Source organism: Labrus mixtus, chromosome 21 (genome assembly GCF_963584025.1).
Source record: "Labrus mixtus chromosome 21, fLabMix1.1, whole genome shotgun sequence".
Taxonomy (NCBI): domain Eukaryota; kingdom Metazoa; phylum Chordata; class Actinopteri; order Labriformes; family Labridae; genus Labrus; species Labrus mixtus.
Genome location: NC_083632.1, coordinates 14,388,960 through 14,409,276, shown reverse-complemented (window position 1 = coordinate 14,409,276; position 20,317 = coordinate 14,388,960). Strand labels below are relative to the sequence as shown.

At 43.9% G+C, this 20,317-nt stretch overlaps 1 protein-coding gene across 1 annotated transcript; it reads right to left on the bottom strand.

The window, feature by feature from the left end:
* Nucleotides 1–986: 986 nt before the first annotated feature.
* On the bottom strand, nucleotides 987–19,695 carry LOC132955903 (ras-related protein Rab-37-like). Its single transcript, XM_061028994.1, has 10 exons — nucleotides 19,608–19,695; nucleotides 18,673–18,962; nucleotides 7,351–7,461; nucleotides 6,112–6,153; nucleotides 5,866–5,932; nucleotides 5,694–5,746; nucleotides 5,417–5,482; nucleotides 4,179–4,235; nucleotides 3,233–3,309; nucleotides 987–2,526 (listed from the first exon to the last, which is right to left on the bottom strand). Exons 1-10 carry the CDS (start codon nucleotides 19,693–19,695, stop codon nucleotides 2,421–2,423), a joined length of 957 nt encoding a protein of 318 aa, XP_060884977.1. The 3' UTR covers nucleotides 987–2,420.
* Between the last annotated feature and the right edge of the window lie 622 nt (nucleotides 19,696–20,317).

Below are 20,317 nucleotides of genomic sequence, written 5' to 3'. Positions count from 1 at the left end.
AAAAAAGCACAGGACCACTAACCAAGCAGCTGTTTTTCAGGAGTTTGCAGAAGGAATACATCGCCACAGACGCCTTTTAAGGGATCACAACATTTCTTTTCATGGACATATTTTAAGGTTCCTTCGTATTTTCAGAAATATTGTTGTCTCGCAGTCGTCTTTGAGGCGCTCAGAGCACGTTTTCTCCAGCTGTGTCCCTGAGCTTCTCCTGAATCAGCGAGCGTTCAACAGCAGCCGCCTGTCTCTTATCCACAACATTTATAGAATTGATAACCCGTCGGACAGCCACAGACAGACAAAGCATTTGTCCATGTTCTTGGCTTTGAATTGCACACAGTGTGTGGCCTTTGCCTGGAGCTGTTGGTAAGATGCACAGTACACAACGTTGCAGCCATGTTGGTTTTTCAAAGTGGTTCCAAACTGTAACGGTAAGTCTGCCTATAATCTGTCATTTCTTCTGGCTTCTGTCAGAGCGGTGTGGGTGGATGAAGGTTTAGAATATCCTTCCTTTTGGCAAAACGGGGGTGTCTGTAACGTCCATTGTACTTCCATCAGCGGAGATTTATAAAAGGCAAACTACACTTCAAAAAATATGTGTTCAAAGAATTAAAACAAAAAGTATATAATTCTGCCAAGAACAAATTATCTGAAACATTTTGGGGGAATACAACCATCAACTTTGTTTGATAAGAAAATCAAAATCAATATCAGTTTTATGCTTCAGTCGGGATGTGGTTGGTTTAGTTTAGTATGCTTAAAGGTTACATATTATGGAATCACTTCTCCATGTTGTTCAAACACTAATATGTGTCCCTAGTCTGTCTTAAACCCCCCCAAATGATGAGAAAAGTCCACCCTCTCCGTCTTTTGCCTGCTCCACTTTTCAGAAAATGTGTGCTCAAAGAGGCTGTTCGGAGATTTTCCCTTCATGACATCACAAAGGGCAGTAACCCCTACCCCCAGGTGGTTGACACTCCCACAGCCAGAGACACCCAAGCCCTTCCAGAGAGGGGGCGTGGTCAGACACAGCTCATTTACGTTTAAAGGTACAGACACAGAAACAGCCTGTTCTGAGCAGGGCTGAAATAGAGGGGTTTATAGACATGATCAAATACAGGATCAGAGTGGATTTAGAACAAGAATCTTCGCAGACATGATTTGGGGAGCTGAGATGTATTTAAACTGGTTGAAAAGTAGGAGAATATGTGACCTTTAAAGGGATAGTTTTGTATTTTTGGGGCTGTATGAGGTACTTGTCAATGGTAAGTCTATTAACCTCAGGAGATGCTGGTTATCGTGGACCCTTTAGGGAGAGACAGGCAGAGTTCAGGCACGGGAGCTAGAGTATCCAGCTATGCCGATGACACCGTATGCTCTATGAAACTTAACTAATTTCAAGAAACTGAGCTAAATAACAACATTGGGGTAAATGTGCGCTATATTGATAAATTACAGCGCAGTATAATTTCCTGCTAGCAAGCCACTTAATGCTGCTATGTTTTGTATCATCTGCAGGGGTTTGATAGTGCATGTAGGAAGACCTGCCAGTAGTGAGTTGCAATAGTAAATGTGTGATAGCACAAGAGCCTGTACCAGGAGCTGTGTAGCATGTTCTGACACGTAAGGTCTGATGTTGTACAGAGCTAACCGACATGATCGGATAATCAAGGCCACTTGAACCTTAAATGTTCAAGCTGGTCATCAATCATGACACCCAGGTTCCTGCAGACTTTGTTGGTATGAGTTCGGTTGTACCAAGCTAGATATTGAGGGTCTGGCCTGGAGGACTAGGAACTTCTGTCCTTGCACTCCGCCCAGTCTCTCCTTAAAGGGGCGGAGCTGACCGGCATCTTTCTATTGACAAGTACCTCATTCAACCTTCAACCCTTCTCTTCATTGCCCTGATTTGCGGCTCAATCCCATGTCCTGTCTCTCACATAAAAACATAAAAGAAGCCCAAAAATAAATCTTGAAAAAGCAAAAAATATCTGAAATGGCACACATCTTTTGTATTATTCAGGAAGATACCGAGTGTTTGATTTAAATGTATGGCTTTGTCTGTGATATAAAAAGTGCAGAGGTATCTTAAAGATCTGCATGAGAGCATCTTCTAACTCTGAAAAAGAAAGCAAATAGGAGGAGGATATCTTTCGCATTAAACTCTTAATATAATATAGTACTAACTGAAATTATATTCAGTTGCTCATTTGTGGCAGAGAGGCATGGGGGTGTCTGAGTCGATATCTTGGTTTCTCCTCTCGCTCATTGATCTACTTTCGGCCTGCGGTCTTGAATGAAACGGCAGCTTCATATTTTGGGAGCAAGCGGTGATTTAATCTGATTTCCTCCCACTCAGCAGCTCCCGTTGTGTCTCTGACAGTCTGTGCGGTGGGAGGAGGACGAGGACTCAGCGGCGAGCTTTAGAAGTAGCTGCAGCAGCTGGACTTCTCCTTCTGTGCTTCGATGTATTCGTGGATCTGGAACTTGGGCTCGTTGGGAATCTGGACGGATCGATGCTTCAGCTCCCTGAAGGGACAGAAGCAGACATCACACAGTTTATGAAAAAAGTTCAGAACCTCTTTTCAAAACCCTGACATGAAATCCATAATGTGGTGTTATGGACCGCGGAGTGAATAATGACTGTGGAGCAGTTTTACTCGACCATCTGTGTGTGTAAGCTTCATTACGACTGCTGAGCTTCTGACCAAAGATTTTACTGAGACGGACCAAAGTGATGATCTCTGAACACGTCGATTTTTACAATTAAAGCAGAAAAAAAAACCTACAAGGAGATTAAGGAGTGGAATGATTAGCAGTTTTAAGAAAAGGTCACTTGTGCCTCTTTTTGCATTATATTCTGCATTAAGCCGGGTAGAGACAGTACGACTTTGGGCCATCACAGACGATACATGATCAATCGTGGTCATATCTGTGGTTGTAGCTCCAAGACGGCGGTCCTTCGTCGCTCTGTGAGAGAGGATCAAAGTTGACCAATCTCACGGTCTTACAACCAAAGATAGCCTGCGACAAATATCTGACAGTGGCGGTGACAAATTAAGGACGGTCGTCTCATTAACTTCCTTCTCTTTTTGCATCAGTGTTGCAGCTAACATCTTCTTGGTGAATATAAGGCCTTAAAGTAAGGCCGTTTAAGAAAGCCCCTCAGGAGTTGTATTGTCAGTTGGTTAACAAAAAGCAAACAGTTTGATTTGGATGGAATAAATTTGCGTACTTGGACACAGCCGTGAAGGCCAGATCTACGTTGACTCCTGTCTTTGCGCTCGTCTCCATGAAGGGGACTGAATACTCCTGCAGACGTGAAGAAGAAAAAACATCAGTGAGGATCAGAGGAAGGATCGTGAAGTCAGTTAAAGGTCCAATATGTAGTGACTAAAATGATAAAGTGACCTTACTATATGATCAGACTTTAAGGTAACATGCTATGTTGAAGTGCTGGCTTCTCTGACAACAATGCAGCAGCCAGTATGTCCTCCTTCTAACTTTAGATTCTGGTCCTGAATGCTCTGGATTTGTTTGGACCAGAGAAGGTAGGCAGTTTTAAGTCTCCCCCACACGGCTGTTTTGGACGGCCCTCGGTTTGCCAGATATGAGAGCAGTTATCAGGTCAAACCAACAGGTGTTGCAGCGATGGAAGTGGGCAAGAGAACTGGTTCAGATAGAAGTGATTGTACCCGACCTAAAAAGCCTCTGTATGTTTCTAATAAGCTCCACGAGCAGAAACGTGCTCAAACTAGGATCAATATTGGAGATGCTTTTGAAAAATGGAGAGAGGTTAGAACGCAGAAAGATTTACAGACTGATGCAGAGCTGGATAAACACTGAAGCTTCAGTGTCCACAACATGGCAACCTGAGTGAGCATGGACTCTAGAGAGGAGGGGGCGGGGGGAGACAGCTCACTACAATGTTTAGAATTTGGACTGCAGTACTAATTTTAAACACTAGGTGTCAGAGTTACATATTGCTCCTTTAAGGATGAAGTTGAGAAAAAAGGTCTAAGACTAGATGCATGTTTTTTCCTTCATCCTAAATCCTTTTTGAACATTCTTATTATAAAGGGAGCCTTTACAGAAGTATGCAGAGATTTGTTTTTGTTGCTTGTGTTTTGGAAATGTTATTAATTTTATTTTATTTTATTAATGAACAAAAAAAGACTCACCCGGGCCAGCCTTTCTCCTTCATCTCTCCTGATCGCTCTCTCACTGCTCATGTCTGCCTGCAGAGAAGAAAAGAAAGAAAAGTAAGCAAGCTAGTAAAACTTAATTATAAGCGCTGTTAAACAATCATTTATAAAGAGCTTATTTGCTATGTCATCAAACGAAACGATGGGGAGAAAACATGTCAATATAAATACATCACAATGCCAAACAGGGAAAAATAAGAATCAGACAAACACAGAAACAAATGAAGTGAGCGACCTCAAAGAATATAATAAAAATAAAAACAATAAATAAAAAACACTGAGCACACCGGAGGAAGCTACAGGCGAAACGCAGTATTGTTGTTCCCTCACAATAAAGACACAGTAAAGTAAGTGTCCAAAGGGGATTAGTTCATTGCTCTTATAGGAAGAATGTGAAACTTTTTGATCCAGTAGATGTCGCCCTTGAGCACCAGCATGACACCAAGACAAACTGCTGATAGGCGACGCCTCCTCTCTCCTCCAGCGACACACCTCCAACCCCCCTATACTCCCGTTCGCACGGAGGAGTCGAGCGCAAGTGGCGGACATACTCGTCCTTGCCTCGAGCTGCAATCACCTGTGTCCTACATTGTTGTGTTAGCATGCTAATGTTAGCGCTCTTTAGTTAGCTCGTAGCTTCACATTGCATGTAAACTGACACAGAATGACTTTGATCTAAAAACTCTTACTAACATCCAAATAATCAGTGAGTATGTTCTTCTTCTTCTCTCTAGTTCTTGACTAAAACAGCTTTTATACACAAGGGGAGGAGCCGGCCGTCCCGTCCATGTAAACACGGTTCTGACAACAACACAGCCAGCGGGACTCGAGCTTCTCAATCATTGTAGACAGTCATGTTGCACATTCTTCCTTTAAAGGCGATGTTGTACTTCCTTCATAGAGTCAGGTGCAGAATAATAAAAAAATCTAACCAAGTTCTGATCCGACTCGAGGAACATTTAGCGGTGACTGCTATGAGGAATGTGTCTTCCTCAGCCTGGAGATCTTTAGCACTTTACAAAACACAAACTGAGTCCTGCCATTGGTTTCTCTCTGTATCGTTGTGTACTACATGAATCTAATTGTATATAAAACATGATTCTTATATCTATTCTGTCTAAAGAAGCCACAGTTTCCCATCACAGATCACATCCATCTCCATCTTCTGAACTCTCTCTCTTTCTTGCTGAGCCTCTCAGAGTGTCTCCTCTCACCTTGTTGCCGAGCAACATGATGACTACATCGCTTTGTGCATACTCATGGATCTCTGTTAGCCATGCCTGTAAGAAGAACACACACACACACACACACACACACACACACACACACACACACACACACACACACACACACAGAAAGAGAGAGAACAATTATGAGGATGTTATTTTACATTTATGTTATTAAGAGTTGATCTGCAGAGACATTTGTATGCTCTCTTTGGCTTTATTTGTTTTGTTACAGGTTGATTTTTCGTCTGTGCAGAAGACTCACCCTGATGTTGTCGTAGGAGGTTTTGCTGGTGATGTCGTACAGGAGGAGCAGAGCTTTGGAGACAAAGAAAACAGTCAGATAAACATGTATGTATATATATATATAAAGCTGCACAGTTCTACTTTTTATGCTGTGAGAAAATAAAACAGACGATTGTTTCTGGTGTAAGTACCGTGTGCGTCTCTGTAATATGCATGTGTCACGCTCCTGAATCTCTCCTGTCCTGCTGTGTCCCAAATCTGAAACAGAACGATATAAAAAAAGAAGCCATGCTCGGTGACTTGGCCTGGTTCCACTTGGCCTCGTCTAATTTTCAGTTACAAAACACACACAGAGAGGAAGTCGGCCTGAGCTCTAAAAATAGACTTTCATTGTGAAAGCATGTCAAGTTTTCACTGGGACTGATTTATTTACTGACCTGTAGTTTGACCTTCACTCCGTCTACAGTCACCACTTTATTCTGAGAGAAACAGAAACAGGTTTTAAATAATGAGGGAACAGTTACATACAATTACAGAAGCCATGTTTCTCTTTGTTCTGTCAGGTTTTGAGATCTCTTAAAGTGTTCATCTTAAAGGAAGAAAATATGCAATTTTTCACACTTAAATGTAGCAGAAATTAAGTATCCTCTGAAAATACCTCTGTGAGTCATGACTGTCTGCAATGAGTGTGACACCCGAGTCCCGCTGTCTGGGATGTTTTCCGAGCCGTATCTACAGCGTGTTTACATGGACGGGGACGGCCGGCCGGCTCGTCCCCTTGCGTATAAAAGTTGTTTAATTGAGGGACTAGAGAAAAGAAGAATAACATACTGTACTCACTGCTTATTTGAAAGTCACGTAAGCGTTTTTAGATCACGGTCATTTTGTGTAAATTTACATGCAGTGTGAAGATACGAGCTAAATAAAGATCGCTAGCATTAGCATGCTAACACAACAATACAGCGCAAGTTGTTTTGGTTTCATGCTGGTGCTCAAGGGCGACATCTGCTGGATCAAAAAATCGCATATTCTTCCTTTAGGATTCAACAACTCATTAAAGGACCATATGTTATATAAACATCTATTCACCATGTTTTTCTAACACTAATATGTGTCTCTAGTCTGTTTACAAACCCCCCAATGATGAGTTCATCCTCTCCGTCTTTTCTCTGCTCCACTTTCCAGAAAATGTGTGTTCAAACAGGCCGTTTGGAGATTTTCCCTTCATGATATCACAAAGGGCAGTAACCCCTCCCCCAGGTGGGTGACACTCCCACAGCTAGGTGTTTGTTCTGCCCTCTGAGTCTGCCTTTTCACCGTAAACAATAGGACATGGAGCGAGAAAGCCCACACTCCGCTCATAAAATGAGAATATCGTCATCATTATACTAAGGCTGGCCTCTCAACTGGCCCACTGGTAACATGTGACCTTTACAACACTCCTGCAGAGCGAGATGCTAGGAGTGTGGAGGAGCCTCTTCGAACAGGTTCTCATTAGCCTTGTTCACACCTGCAAAAAACTCCTAAAAAAGTTTCTGAAGGAGTAACCAGAGAGAACCCCTGATGCACGGGGAGAACATGTAAACTCCACACAGACGCTGCTGTCAGACGGGGATTCAGGCCAGTAACCGCCTGGTTCTGTGTGTAAACGATAAATGATCTATGTGCACACCCACCGTGAATCCGATGCCCACGGTAGCAGAGAAGGATCCGGGGATGAACTTTCCCTGATCGAACTGCACCAACAGAGACGTCTTCCCCACGCCGCTGTCCCCGACCAGGATCGTCTGCAGGAAGAAGACAAGAAAAAACAACAGCGTTAATAAAAAGTATATCACACTTTTCCAGCTGAATGCTCACACTTGTTATTTATACTTGGATGTGAGTCAGTGTCTGCGTCACGGCGGAACAAATAAAATGATCTTTTATAAGAATCTGGCAGAGAGCGACTGTTCCAGAGTGACTCATAGGCTGCAGGAGGTAACCTTCAAGACCGTGAAATGAATAAAAGGCAGCTCTCACAGGCGTCCGAGTTAGTCACCGGGGACATTTGTCTTTTAAAAAAGTCACACTGAGGTCTGCAACACTTCCACACACACACACACACACACACACACACACACACACACACACACACACTGATCCGACTATGAAAGAAAGAGTTGTCTCATTCTGCTGTGCGGACCGGTGTTGTTCAAAAGTTGTCTTAAAAAGAAGTTTATGGGATAACCATATTCAGCCTGAAGACATTTTGATGACTCATCAGTTTTGATTTGATGAGTTATTCACAATAAGGCGTGTTGCTGACCTGATTGACAGGTGGGCGCGGTGTAACTGTTTGTCAGGAGGCTTAAAACCCGCCTCAGCTCCAGCTCTCAGCCTGTCGTTAGGTTGACTGAAAGTTAGGCAGAGACAGCATTTCCAGCATGGAGACCGCCATCAATAGGACTCCAGCGCCCGCTACAGGAACAGATGGGTGACATCACTCAAGCTTCAAACATTCATATTTACAGTCTGTGATCCAACCTCTCTCTTACCGTCATCCCTCCATCTATTCACCCCTTGACCCTTACCCTGGTCTCTTCATCATCTTCATCTTTTGGCCCTCATAATCTTCCCATCATCCAACCTCACTCCTCATTTCGATCTCTGCCATTAACATTACAATAAACTGTTATAGATCCATATCTTTCTTGGCCTGGTCTTTGTTAGTGCAACTAATGGAGAGCTGCAGTATAAAATGTAAACAACAAATAGATTTGTCAAGGGTTGCAAGATGCGCACTACATCAGCATCAGGAATCAGACAAATTGTAATCAATTTATGGCTTTCCATTCGATGAGCATGCCTGAAAGGTTACTTGTCCCCCCCTGAGGCTATATTTTTCTCAGCCTTTATTCAGTTGGTTCCGAGATTGCACGTCTTGAGACATTAATCCATCCATCCATTTTCTTCCGCTTATCCGAGGTTGGGTTGCGACAGCAGAAAGCGCAGTAAGTCAACCCAGACTTCCCTCTCCTCAGCAATGTTTTCCAGCCCCTCCTGATTCCGAGGCGTTTCCATGGCCAGACAGGATATGTAATGCACCCAGCGAACTCTGGATCCACCCTGGGTCTCATCCCAGTTGGGCGTGCCTGGAAAACCTCCAAAGGGAGGCGTCCAGGAGGCATCCTAGTCAGATGCTCGAACCACCTCAACTGGCTCCTTTCAATGCGAAGCAGTACTCAGAGCTACCCCGAATGTCTGAGCTCCTCACCCTATCTCTAAGGCTGGTGTCACTACCCAAAACTCATAACCACAGGTGAGGGTTGGAACGAAGATCGATCGGTAAATTGAGAGCTTTGCCTTCAGGCTTACGTCCTTCTTCACCAAAACGGTCCAATACAGCGCCCACATTACATCCATCCTACCCTCACTCGTGAACCCTGAGATACACAACTTATTGGAATGGAAATAACACTTAAACGTCCATGCAAAGTTGAGACAGAGACAAAACAAGGAGTGAAAGAGAAGTCAGGCTAATGTATTCATGGGATAACCCAAGCAGTGCTGCAACAGTTGCTCAGTTTAGTTGAAATACTTCGAATGATAAAAGCTTAAAGAGGAAGAAGAGCGGAGAGAGGGAAAGGATTAGAGCTGAGGAGCTTCAGACATTTTACAGCCTTGCTTTGATCTCAGCTGGTGGAAGGATTTTAAAAACTCTCAGAAATGCGTCGCTATAAAATATGGAAACTGCATCTGCATAAACTGAATTTTCATACCAAATGTACTCATTCATTTTGTAGTTGTTCATCTGGTTATTCTCTCTTTTGAAAGAAAAATCAGCGCAGCAGTTGGGAGAAAGGAGAGTCGGATATTTTGCCCGTATAATGAAAAGGTAAAGTGATGACATGTTGAAGGATTGTGAGACAAAGGATGTAAAACACTGGAACAGAATGAAGAATGTAGTCAGACATTAATATTAGAAACTGTCCTCTTAACTGTTTGCATGCGCAGTTGAAGTAAAGCGACGAAAGCTGATGAGCACAAAGAGACAGTGAGGTGGTGTTAAAACAGAGTGGACCTTTAAGCTGCTTCATCGCTCCCTTCAAAGCCACCAGACTCTAAACCACAGGCTGTGCAAACAAAAGATGGACGACATGACAGCTCCCACAAAGTGAAGCCAAAGTGATTGGAGCTCCCACTGCTGACTGGCTGCAGTATAAATGGTAAATGGACTTGAGCTTGTGTCGTTTTTTTCTAGTCTTCTGACTACTCATAGTGCTTTTACACCGCAGGTCACACCTACACATTCACAACCTGATGGTAGAGGCTGCTGTGTATAGAGTCCATAAGTGTTAACTCATCCCATTCATTCACATTCCACTCAGTCATCTGTTCAAACTTGCAGAATGGGAATTCCACTAGGTTCCACTTTAGGGCCCTTACTTTTTGGTTTATATATACATGATTTACCAGACAAAAGAGTCAAATGTATGCAGACGACACAGTTATATATGTGTCTGCAAAGACCGCTAAGATGGCAGCAGAGATCCTCTCAAAAGAAATGTCTGGAGTGTCAAAGTGGCTTCAAAATAATCATCTCACCTTAAACTATGATAAAACTGTCTCAATGTGTTTCACAATAAAAAAAAAGCAAATGATAGAGATTGATGAGAAAGTGATAAAAGAGGAAGATGAGTTCATATCTTTAGGTGTAATTTTAGATTCTGACTAAATGTGTAGGAATAAAACCGCCCTTTAACTCGTACACGGTGCATCATCAAAACCAGAAGCATTATTTTACTTGATCCGCTGGTGACCACATGACATCTGTTTCCTGTTTACTGACATCACGGAGAGCGTGGACTTAATGCCTGCATTAGTGTGTGTGTGTTTGTGTGTGTTTGTGTGTGTTTGTGTGTGCATTTGTGTTAGTGCATGCGTGTGTGTGTGTGCGTGGTCAGATTTAGAGCTACACATGCTCATGTACATGTGACCGAGAGGATGTTGTGGTGGGAAAGGGAAAGGGTATGATGCTGTTTCCGTGGTAACAGAGGTTGAGTTTTTCTCAAGAAGCCTCACTGGAGATCGGAGGCAATTAGTGGAAGATGTTCGGGAATTGAGCACGGATGGATGATGCGTACGGTGTGATATGCATGTGTGTGTGTGTGTGTGTGTGAGGGGAAATAGAGAGTTTCATTAAATTTGTCTTCCAGAGCTCAAGCAGATTGTTTAGAGGAAAAAACAAACACCACGAGCGTCGAGGACCACATCTTAACATGGACGAGAGCTGAAAAATTCATAACAAATCAATGCTGCTACTTTAGGGCATCATATAATGTCTTTATTCTTTCTCCTTTAGTCAAGTGCAAAGGCTGCAGACAAAGCTGCCAGGTATTTGACGAGGTCAGAGCGAGAACCTGTTAAGAGCATCACTGTCATCGTAAATCAGGACGCGATTAAGGTCCATGTAGAGCTCAACAGTGTGGTTCAGGAAGTAAAAATCCTGTTCATTTTCTCCATAGTGGATTTGATTATAAGCCATAATGTCATAACCATCTCAGGTAGACTGACCACGAGCTACCTCAGTGTGAAACGATGATTTATGCTCCTGTAGAAGACACAAGACACCTAAAACATGATTTATCCAAGATATCAGGGCAAAGAACTACACTACCCACCATCATAGAGTGTCACAGTGACGTCTCTGATTGGTTGAGCTTGCTATTACTATGACAATGTTTCCTGCCCCCCCAGCACCGTGTGTGAACAGACAGTTTTGCTAGCAAGCTAGCTAGTTAGTTAACTAACACAAAATGTACTAATAACCTTGTTATGCTAGGTTGAATGTAACTTATATATTAAACAACACAAACTACGAGATAGTACAACACTTATATTAACAGTATAAACACGATAACAAGAAGATTTTAAGAAGAAACAATATCATCACAACATAATTTTTCTCTGTTTTCCACCCCCTTTTGGCGCTGAATCAAATGTACTATAGTAACGAGTATTGGGGTAGCTGGTTGTCATGGTTACAGGCATCAATATCTTGATATAAGGATTTAGTGAAATGTTAACAAAGAATTTTAACGGGGGAAATTTACTTCCGGAACCAGAGACGCCGAAAAAGTCGACGGTCACTGTTGAGCTCTATTTAGGGCGGCTGTGGCTCAGTTGGTATATGGTCGGCCGTCTCTCAACTGGAAGGTCAGGGGTTCAATCCCCAGCTCCTGCAGCCACATGTCCAATGTGTCCTTGGGCAAAACACTTAACCCTGAATTGCTCCCACTGCTTCGTCAGAGGCGTATGAATGTGTATGAATGGGATGAGTGACTTCTGATGGACTCTTCACACAGCAGTCTCTACCGTGTCTCTACCGTGTGTTAAAAATACAATACTTCATTGTCTCCCAGGGAGAAATTTATCGTCACAGCTTGAACAGTTGGTACACAGATACTCATATGTGAACATGTCACACAGGAAGAAACACTCAAACTGTGTAACAGTAATCAAAGCAGCCAAAGCGACAATCAGTGTGGAAGCTTGGTAAGAGCTTCAGACGCCGAGGGGACAGAGCTCTTTTTAAAGCGCGCCCTCGTCCAGGTCAGAGTCCTGAATCTCTGGCAGAAAAGAGAGGAGTGGGTGAGAGGGGTCCTGGGTTGCAATGAATGTGTCAGGACTTTGTGGTTGAGATGTGAGAGTTTATGGGTGGGCAGACTAATGGTTTTGGAAGCATTATTTGTGAATTTGTTTTTGTCCGCAAAGGTTAGCATGATGAAGAAACAGGGTGAGCAGAAGAGGAGGATGATGCTTTTATACCGTATTAATAGAAGGCGAGGTTAAACTGACAATAGAGGCTCTCAGTGTGCGTATGGCTGAAATATTGAATCCATTCTTTAAAATAAACATAAATCACATTTCCTGCATGCTTTTTTGTCCCGTTAGGCCCACAATAGCCACATCAGTGTTTTCCTGTAGTCTCAGTGACGGAAAACAACGACCCCTCTGCTAATATGAATGACTAGTTTCACTTTTTACTGTTTGTAGCTTGGAGCAATATGTAGATCTGACACCTAGTGTTGAAAATTGGTACTCTGATCAAATTCTAAATATTGTAGAGAGCTGTCCCCCCCCCCCCCCTCCTCTCTATAGTCGATGCTCACACAGGTCACCATGTGGTGGACACTGAAGCTTCAGTGTTTATCCAGCTCTGCATCAGTCTGTAAACCTTTCTGCATTCTAACCTCTCTCCATTTTTCAAAAACATCTCCAATATTGATCCTAGTTTGAGCACGTTTCTGCTCGTGGAGCTTATTAGAAACATGCAGAGGCTTTTTAGGTCTGCAACACCTGTTGGTTTGACCTGATAACTGGAATCATATCTGGCAAAACGAGGGCCGTCCAAAACGGCCGTGTGGGGGTGCCTTATAACCGCCTACCTTCTCTGGTCCAAACAAATCCAGAACATTCAGGACCAGAATCTAAAGTTAGAAGGAGGACATAATTGGCTGCTGCATTGTTGTCAGAGAAGCCAGCACAATCTACTGGATGTTCCTGATTTTCTTTAAAAAAAAGCAGCTTTGCATCTAAACAGGAAGTAAAGTACCACCTAACTTAATTCCGTCCCAAAATAAACGCAGAACAAAAACAGTTTGGAAAGGGATGCCGGTGGGCGTGGTGGTTGGCCGTCGGCCCGACCTATGGCTACTTTGCAGCATGTCATTCCCCACTCTCTCTCTCCCTGTTTACTGCCCTATCTCTAAATAAAGGCATACAAAGCTAATGAAAAAGAAAAATTGCGATTAACAAATTAATTCAGACTTCAGCTATTACTCAAATTTAAAATTGTTATCGTTTGACATTCCTACTTGAAAGACCTGCAAAAGACAGCTGAAGTCTCGAGGTCGTTTGAAAATGAACGTCACATCAGAAGCATGAATGTTGAGTCGGAGTGCCTAGTGGCGAGCTGAAGGCGGAGGAGATTTAGACCAGAGAGTCATTACAGCTCAACGTCTTATCACTAACACTGACCAAACAGAGCGCAGAGTCCTACTCTCATGTTGTGTAATGTAACCTGATCCCTGAGGGGCAAGAGAGAGAGAGGAAGAGAGAGAGAGAGAGAGAGAGATAGATGGAGAGAGAGAGAGAGAGAGAGAGAGAGAGACGGACAGATGCTCCCCTCACAGAGAAAACAAACAATGTAAACACGGTACAAATAAAGAAGCGAGGACATCAGCTCGTGTTGTTAGAATCTGCACGTTCATAAAGCAGCTGCTCTCCTCAACAAATCAGTCTCATGCACTACACACACACAAACACACACACAAACACATACACGCACGCACACACGCACACTCACACACTCGCACGCCAAGCACATACACACACACATGCCACCAGGTCAATTAAAGACAGCTGGTCTTAATGGTCACATTATAGAAACACTGTTCCTGACTCTCCCATCGGACCAGCAGCCTTTGGGAAAACTCTCAAAACCCACACTAATCACGACTGAGGAGCAGAAATGTTTTTCCTCATGATCTTTGTTTTATTATTTAAGGTTTTTTTTTACCCAGGAGAGAAAAACTTAAAAAAATAAAAATAATAAATAAATAAAACGAGCAGCCAGACAAATGAACATGATATGAGACATATGAAAAGACAAGTAACACTGCAAATATTTGTCACAGTCAACTACAATCATAAACACATCAGGCTGAACATCGACAGCCAGATGTGTCCGCCTCCTCCAAGTCATTTAAAATCGTCCAATGAGAGCAGCGATCTCGTTAAGTCTACTTCCAAGAAAAGGGAGCAGCACACTCAGGGCGTTTTCACACCTCTAGATCGTTTGCTCCGGTCTGAATCATTGACCAGTTTGTTCCATTGTTGCATAATTACCTTAAGTTCGGTCTATGTTCACACGGGGACGTTTACAAGAGGACCATATTGTGTGATGTGAGAGGTAAGTGCTCTCTGATTGGTCAAAATGTATTTGTATAAAACTCCTTGAAGTAAACAAAGACTAGTCGACTCCTGATTGGCTGTGGCTGCTCCAGAGACACTTTACAGTTTTGACTGTTTAGACGACTACAAGGAGTGATGTCGGCTCTGCTCATCGGTTTTTATAATGTTTGCATTCAATACTGTAGACAAAAGATACAGTTTGAAAATAATATGTTGATGTATTGGAGTCGCTGAAGACGCTTATTAAGACAGTTCAGGAGAAGGAGCTCGTTAACCCTCCTGAACCAGGTCCTGCTCATCCACCGAAACTGTTTCTGAACATCCGTCAGGTCTGCCTGTGGTCTTTAAAGGTTCCATATTCTGTAAAATCCTCTTCTCCATGTTTCTCTAACTCTATTATGTGTCCCTAGTCTGCCTACAAACCCCTCAATGATGAGAAAAGTCCATCCTCTCCGTCTTCTGCCTGCTCCATTTTTCAGAAAATGTGTGCTCAAACAGGCTGTTTGGAGACGTTCCCTTCATGACATCACAAAGGGCAGTAACCCCTCCCCCAGGTGGGTGACACTCCCACAGCTAGGTGTTTGTTCTGCCCTCTGAGTCTGCTTTCTCACCGTAAATAATAGGACATGGAGTGAGAAAGCCCAAGACACCCAAGCCCTTCCAGAGAGGGGGCGTGGTCAGACACAGCTCATTTACATTTAAAGGTACAGACACAGAAACAACCTGTTCTGAGCAGGGCTGAAATAGAGGAGTTTATAGGCATGATCAAATACAGGATCAGAGTGAATATAGAACAAGAGACTTCACAGACATGTTTTGGGGAGCTCTGAGACTTATTTACAGTTGTTGAAGACGAGTAGAATATGTGACCTTTAACACATCAGTTCAGCTATGATGAACAAAGAAGGGCCACGGTGTTCACTTCCTGCGGTTAGGTTGGATCGAGTTCGGGCCATGTTCTCACTACAAAGGAGACTCACTAGAGTCCGAAACTAAAGTGGACTGACACCCACCTCTTCAAGCGGTCTCTGTACAGTTGTTTGGTCCACACCGGGGTTTGATTGACAGCTTTCACACCCGCACAAACGAACCGCACTAAATTGGCAAACGGTTCAGTTCTGACTTTTGGAACAGACAGGAAGAAAAGATCCTGAGTCCCTCTTCTGTTCTCACTGATATAGATCAGAGGGTACGAAGGAAGCAGACCTTGAATAGACTCGTAGATAAGAATACGACGGTGTTTAAGTCTGCATTTGGACAAAGAAGACCATCCAACACGTTCATGCAACCCACAGAGATGAGTGAGGGATTTGAAATGAGTGAGTCCCGAGTCGTGCACATATAAAACATCACCGTAGTCCAGCACAGACATTAAGTGGCAGCAACCAGCCTCTTCTTAGACTCAACGGAAAGGCAGGACCTGATTCTGAAATAAAAACCCAATAATAATATAAACTACAATCCAGATGAAAGAATCTGCAGTGACCTCCACTGATGTGACGCAGCCGTTTCCTGCAGAACGTCTCTGTCACACAATACGACATTTCACTGCAGCCCACGGGGCGTTTCTCTCTCCTTTTTATTTCCATACACATCGACGTCAAAGGTCAGCACTCCTGACCGGGACGCATCATTTCTGTCCCCACAGAGTTCAGCCTAATCCCGCCCCACTGCGCTGTGATTGGCTGGTAAAGATGCCTGAAAGTGTGCCTCCCTTGCTCTTTGCGATGAGCTGTTTCACCAAGTCCTTTTCATCTTACCATAATCTTTTTCTAAACAAACTGAGGTCGTGTTAACACCCTACATGGTGGGGTTAAGGGTTACTCGAAGGATAGGTTTGCAGTCTCCTGGTTGAAAGTCCTGTGTTTGACTTAAAGCTTTCCTCGTCAATGGAAAGGACGAGGATGGACTATACAAGTAAAACAAAATAACGATGCATCGATTGGGGAAATCAGAGCCGATATCGATACCAATGTTTAAAAATAACGATTAAGCTGATTAACAACTCCGATGTTGTTGTTTTTTTCATGACTTCTTTGTACTTTAATGTCTGTTTTTCAAATGAGCTGCGTGTGTTTAAATTGTTGTGAGTAGTCCCTCCTGTTGAAATGTCACACGAACATGTCTTATATACGTCATGACCCTTTTTAGAGACTGTGTACTGCCAATGTCCACATAGTCCATGGGCACCGCGGTCTGTCAGCACTGGACACTACGGTGCAATCCTCTGCCACCCTAGTCAATGGTCCTGTATCCACAGCGAGTGCTGCGGCCCGTCTCCGGAGCGTGCCAGCAGTGCCACTACACTATCGATTCAAGTCTATTTTCGACGTAATACGCTGCAGTCACATGTCAAGCTGGACGGAATAGAACGACCCGGACAGGAAGTCAGACAAGGAAACGCACAAAACGTCCAGTCAATTTAAAAATAAAACACAACATACAGACTCCTGATCTTATTTTTCATCACAACAACAAATCATCCTCAGAAAGACAAAGAAACAAGTTGTTTGTAGTTCTCCTGTGATCTTGTGAACCCGTGTGTGCAGCTGCTCATGGCTGCGCTCGAACCCCAGAAACAGACCCAGTGTGGCAGGGCGAAGCGCGCTCAGACTATGTGGAAATTGGCAGTAAGTTTCCCACACCGCTTATCAACCATTTGTCCATGAAAACAAATCACAGTTTGTCCAACAGGTGATTTCTTCTGTCCAATAAAATCCCCTCTTCTCTGAATGAGCAGCTCTCCAGCGTTTAACTGATGCAACACGACAAATAAACATCGGATTGTGATGCCTAGCACGTTATTTGCTGATTGGCCGATGTCTGTCAACAGGGCCGATATCGGGCAATACAGATGTTCATCAGTACATCCTTAGGAAAGAATGAGGAGAACAGGCAGAGGCTAATTCCGAGGTCGGACTACACGTCATAAGTTTAGAGCTCGATCTGGCAGACTGGTGTCGAGACCTCATCGGCCCCGAAAATCGATCGTTTTATCCCGTGTAGCGAGTCACAGGGAACGACAATCAAGGCCCGTCTGGGACGCCTCCTGACTTCCGGACACAAAGTCTTGCATGTTTGATTTTTTTCTTCCTCCAACGATATGATCTGGAAAGTCGGTGACGTCGACCAATTGGATAACAGAGCGCTCTGCGTGCTCAAAAGTCACAAGCGAGGGGCACCTGTAGCCTAGTGGTTAGCTCACACGCCCCATGTACAAAGGCTCTGGTCCTCTCTAGCATTCGGGCTGGGTTAGAATCCGACCTGTGGCTCATTTCCTGCATGTCATTCCCCACATCTCTCTCTCTGATTTCTGACTCTATCCACTGTCCTGTCTCTAAGTAACTGCATAAAAAGCCCCAAATAAACCTCAAAGAAAAAAGTCACAAGCGAAGCGAAAGAAGAATGATGAAGTTGGAGCTTCGAGATGGAGCGATGAGCCTGATTCCCGTGGTGCTCCCTCTAGAGGAATCCTCCATTATCACACGTCGTACAAAGGCAAGTATGTGAACATTTACGTTCACGACGCAGCAGGTTGTGGTTCAAAAAGCCAATATATTTGAGGCTGAGCTCTGAGTCTACAGAGAGTTCATTTCAAAAAACGCATTTTAAACGTGTTTATGTTTGAGAGATGATGACAGACATCTTCACATCTGGGACACGTTTCAGTGACTTCAGGGCGTTTTGACAGAAAGAGAGACAGAGAGAGAGCGTTATTCCTCTAAAGCAAAAAGAAAAAAAAAACAGGACTAACATGTAAGAAAAGAACAGCTGATTCTTCATCAGAGAGAGAGAGAGTCGTGTGTTTTTGGCCAGTTTAGACACGCTACAAGCCTGGAAACGGACCAAATGAAACCGCATCCAAGCGCGGATCAGCACCACGGACAGCGCAAAACCCCAATCCGGGACGTGAATCCACAAATGATTAAAATATGCAGAAAAAGAAGAAAACACACTTTTGAGGTAATTTAGTAGTTGTTTAGTTTAAATTCGTGGCACTAAAACAACAATTTCCTAGAATTGTAAAGATATCATCCTACCTTGTGCACTAACTCCTCGTCGTATGTGGGAGGTGGAGGGGTCTTCGCCTTGCCCTCGGTGGTCTCTCTGGATTGGTAGCCGCTGTCGGGCTGGATCTCCGGGTAGGACGTGGTGTAGTTCGCCGTGATCGGCTCCATCGACTCCATCCGCTCCATCCTGTCGTCCTCTGCTCTCCTCTCTGCGCGCTTTAACACCGGAGGAGTGTGACGAGAATACAAGCTGACACACCACGACTCTCTCTCTCTCTCTCTCTCTCTCTCTCTCTGCCTGTCTCTGTGCGTGTTTGTGTGTGTGTGTGTGTGTGTGTGGTTATGTGTCTCTCTCTTCAGTCAGGCCCCTCCTTCCATGTGAATCACAGTCTTGTGTGCCTACTACATCACTTCACGTTTACAAAGCGCGTCGTGATCGCTCACTCTGAATACAACACAAAGAAGAGAGGGGGAGGGGCTACTCGTTGGAGGATGAGACTGAGCAGCCAATCAGAGACAGGGGAAGATGTGAAGTTTGTAGAAAGGGATGTAGGGATGAAAAACAAACCCACTACACATTAATGGATGAGGCTTTGTAACTCCACTCGATATCTAACAAACTTTATTGATCTAAAACTCTGAGAGTTTACATACAACTTTAAAGGTCACATATTCTCCTCCTCTTCAACAAGTGTAAATAAGTCTGAGCTCTCCAAAACATGTCTGTGAAGCTTCTTGTTCTAAATCCACTCTGATCCTGTATTTGATCATGCCTATAAACCCCTCTATAGAACAGGCTGTTTCTGTGTCTGTACCTTTAAATGTAAATGAGCTGTGTCTGACCATGCCCCCTCTCTGGAAGGGCTTGGGTGTCTCTGGCTTTCTCACTCCATGTCCTATTGTTTACTGTGAGAAGGCAGACTCAGAGGGCAGAACAAACACCTAGCTGTGGGAGGGTCACCCACCTGGGGTGAAACTACCCCAGGCAGACTGGTCTGTAGATTTTTCCAGAATCACAACATCTGGATATTTTTGGCATACTGCATAAATCATTTTGACCAATCAGTTGGTACTACTAGTACAGTAGACTGTTTCGAAAACAACCTGTGCTTATATTTTCTCTTCTTTGCCGCTATGTCCGCGTTTGTAGGGTTAGGGTTACACAGAAACACAGGTAACAAAAGCGATGAGACCAGAATCCCATAAAGTCCTGGATCCTGAGTGGTCAGGAACAAACAGAAATGAATGTGTGAGGCTCGAAAGTGGCAGATACACACTCACACACAACAGTTCAAACTCAAGGAAACAGTAGGCAGAGGACATAAACGAGGAGGCGGCAGGGTCGGAAGTCTCTTGTAAAGGCAAAACTATCTGAGAAGGCGAAGACGGGTCAGACGGGTCAGACGCTGGCAGAAACGAAACCGGGTAATTAATTCAGCAAAGAGTTGCTGGAAAGTCTTGCATGAGGGGAATAACGATCTGGCAATGTCTGGGTAAACAGGAGAGGCTTTTATTCTCGCTTGATAGCAGTTGAGAGGCAGCTGTGTGCACAGGTGAGTTGAGTTCGCTGATAAGGTGGGCGTGGCTGGCAGGTGGGCGAGTTGAGTGCAGGCAGATGAGCAGAGGTGCAAAACTGTGACACCTGCACTCTGTCATTGGCTGGGGGAAACACACC

Coding starts and splice junctions, on each gene's coding strand:
- LOC132955903 (XM_061028994.1), bottom strand. CDS start 19,695: ATGATTTATGCAGTATGCCAAAAATATCCAGATGTTGTGATTCTGGAA. Junction 6,154..7,350: donor CCGTGGGCATCGGATTCACG/GTGGGTGTGCAC, acceptor TGTTTCTCTCAG/AATAAAGTGGTGACTGTAGA. Junction 5,933..6,111: donor GAGTGAAGGTCAAACTACAG/GTCAGTAAATAA, acceptor GTTCTGTTTCAG/ATTTGGGACACAGCAGGACA.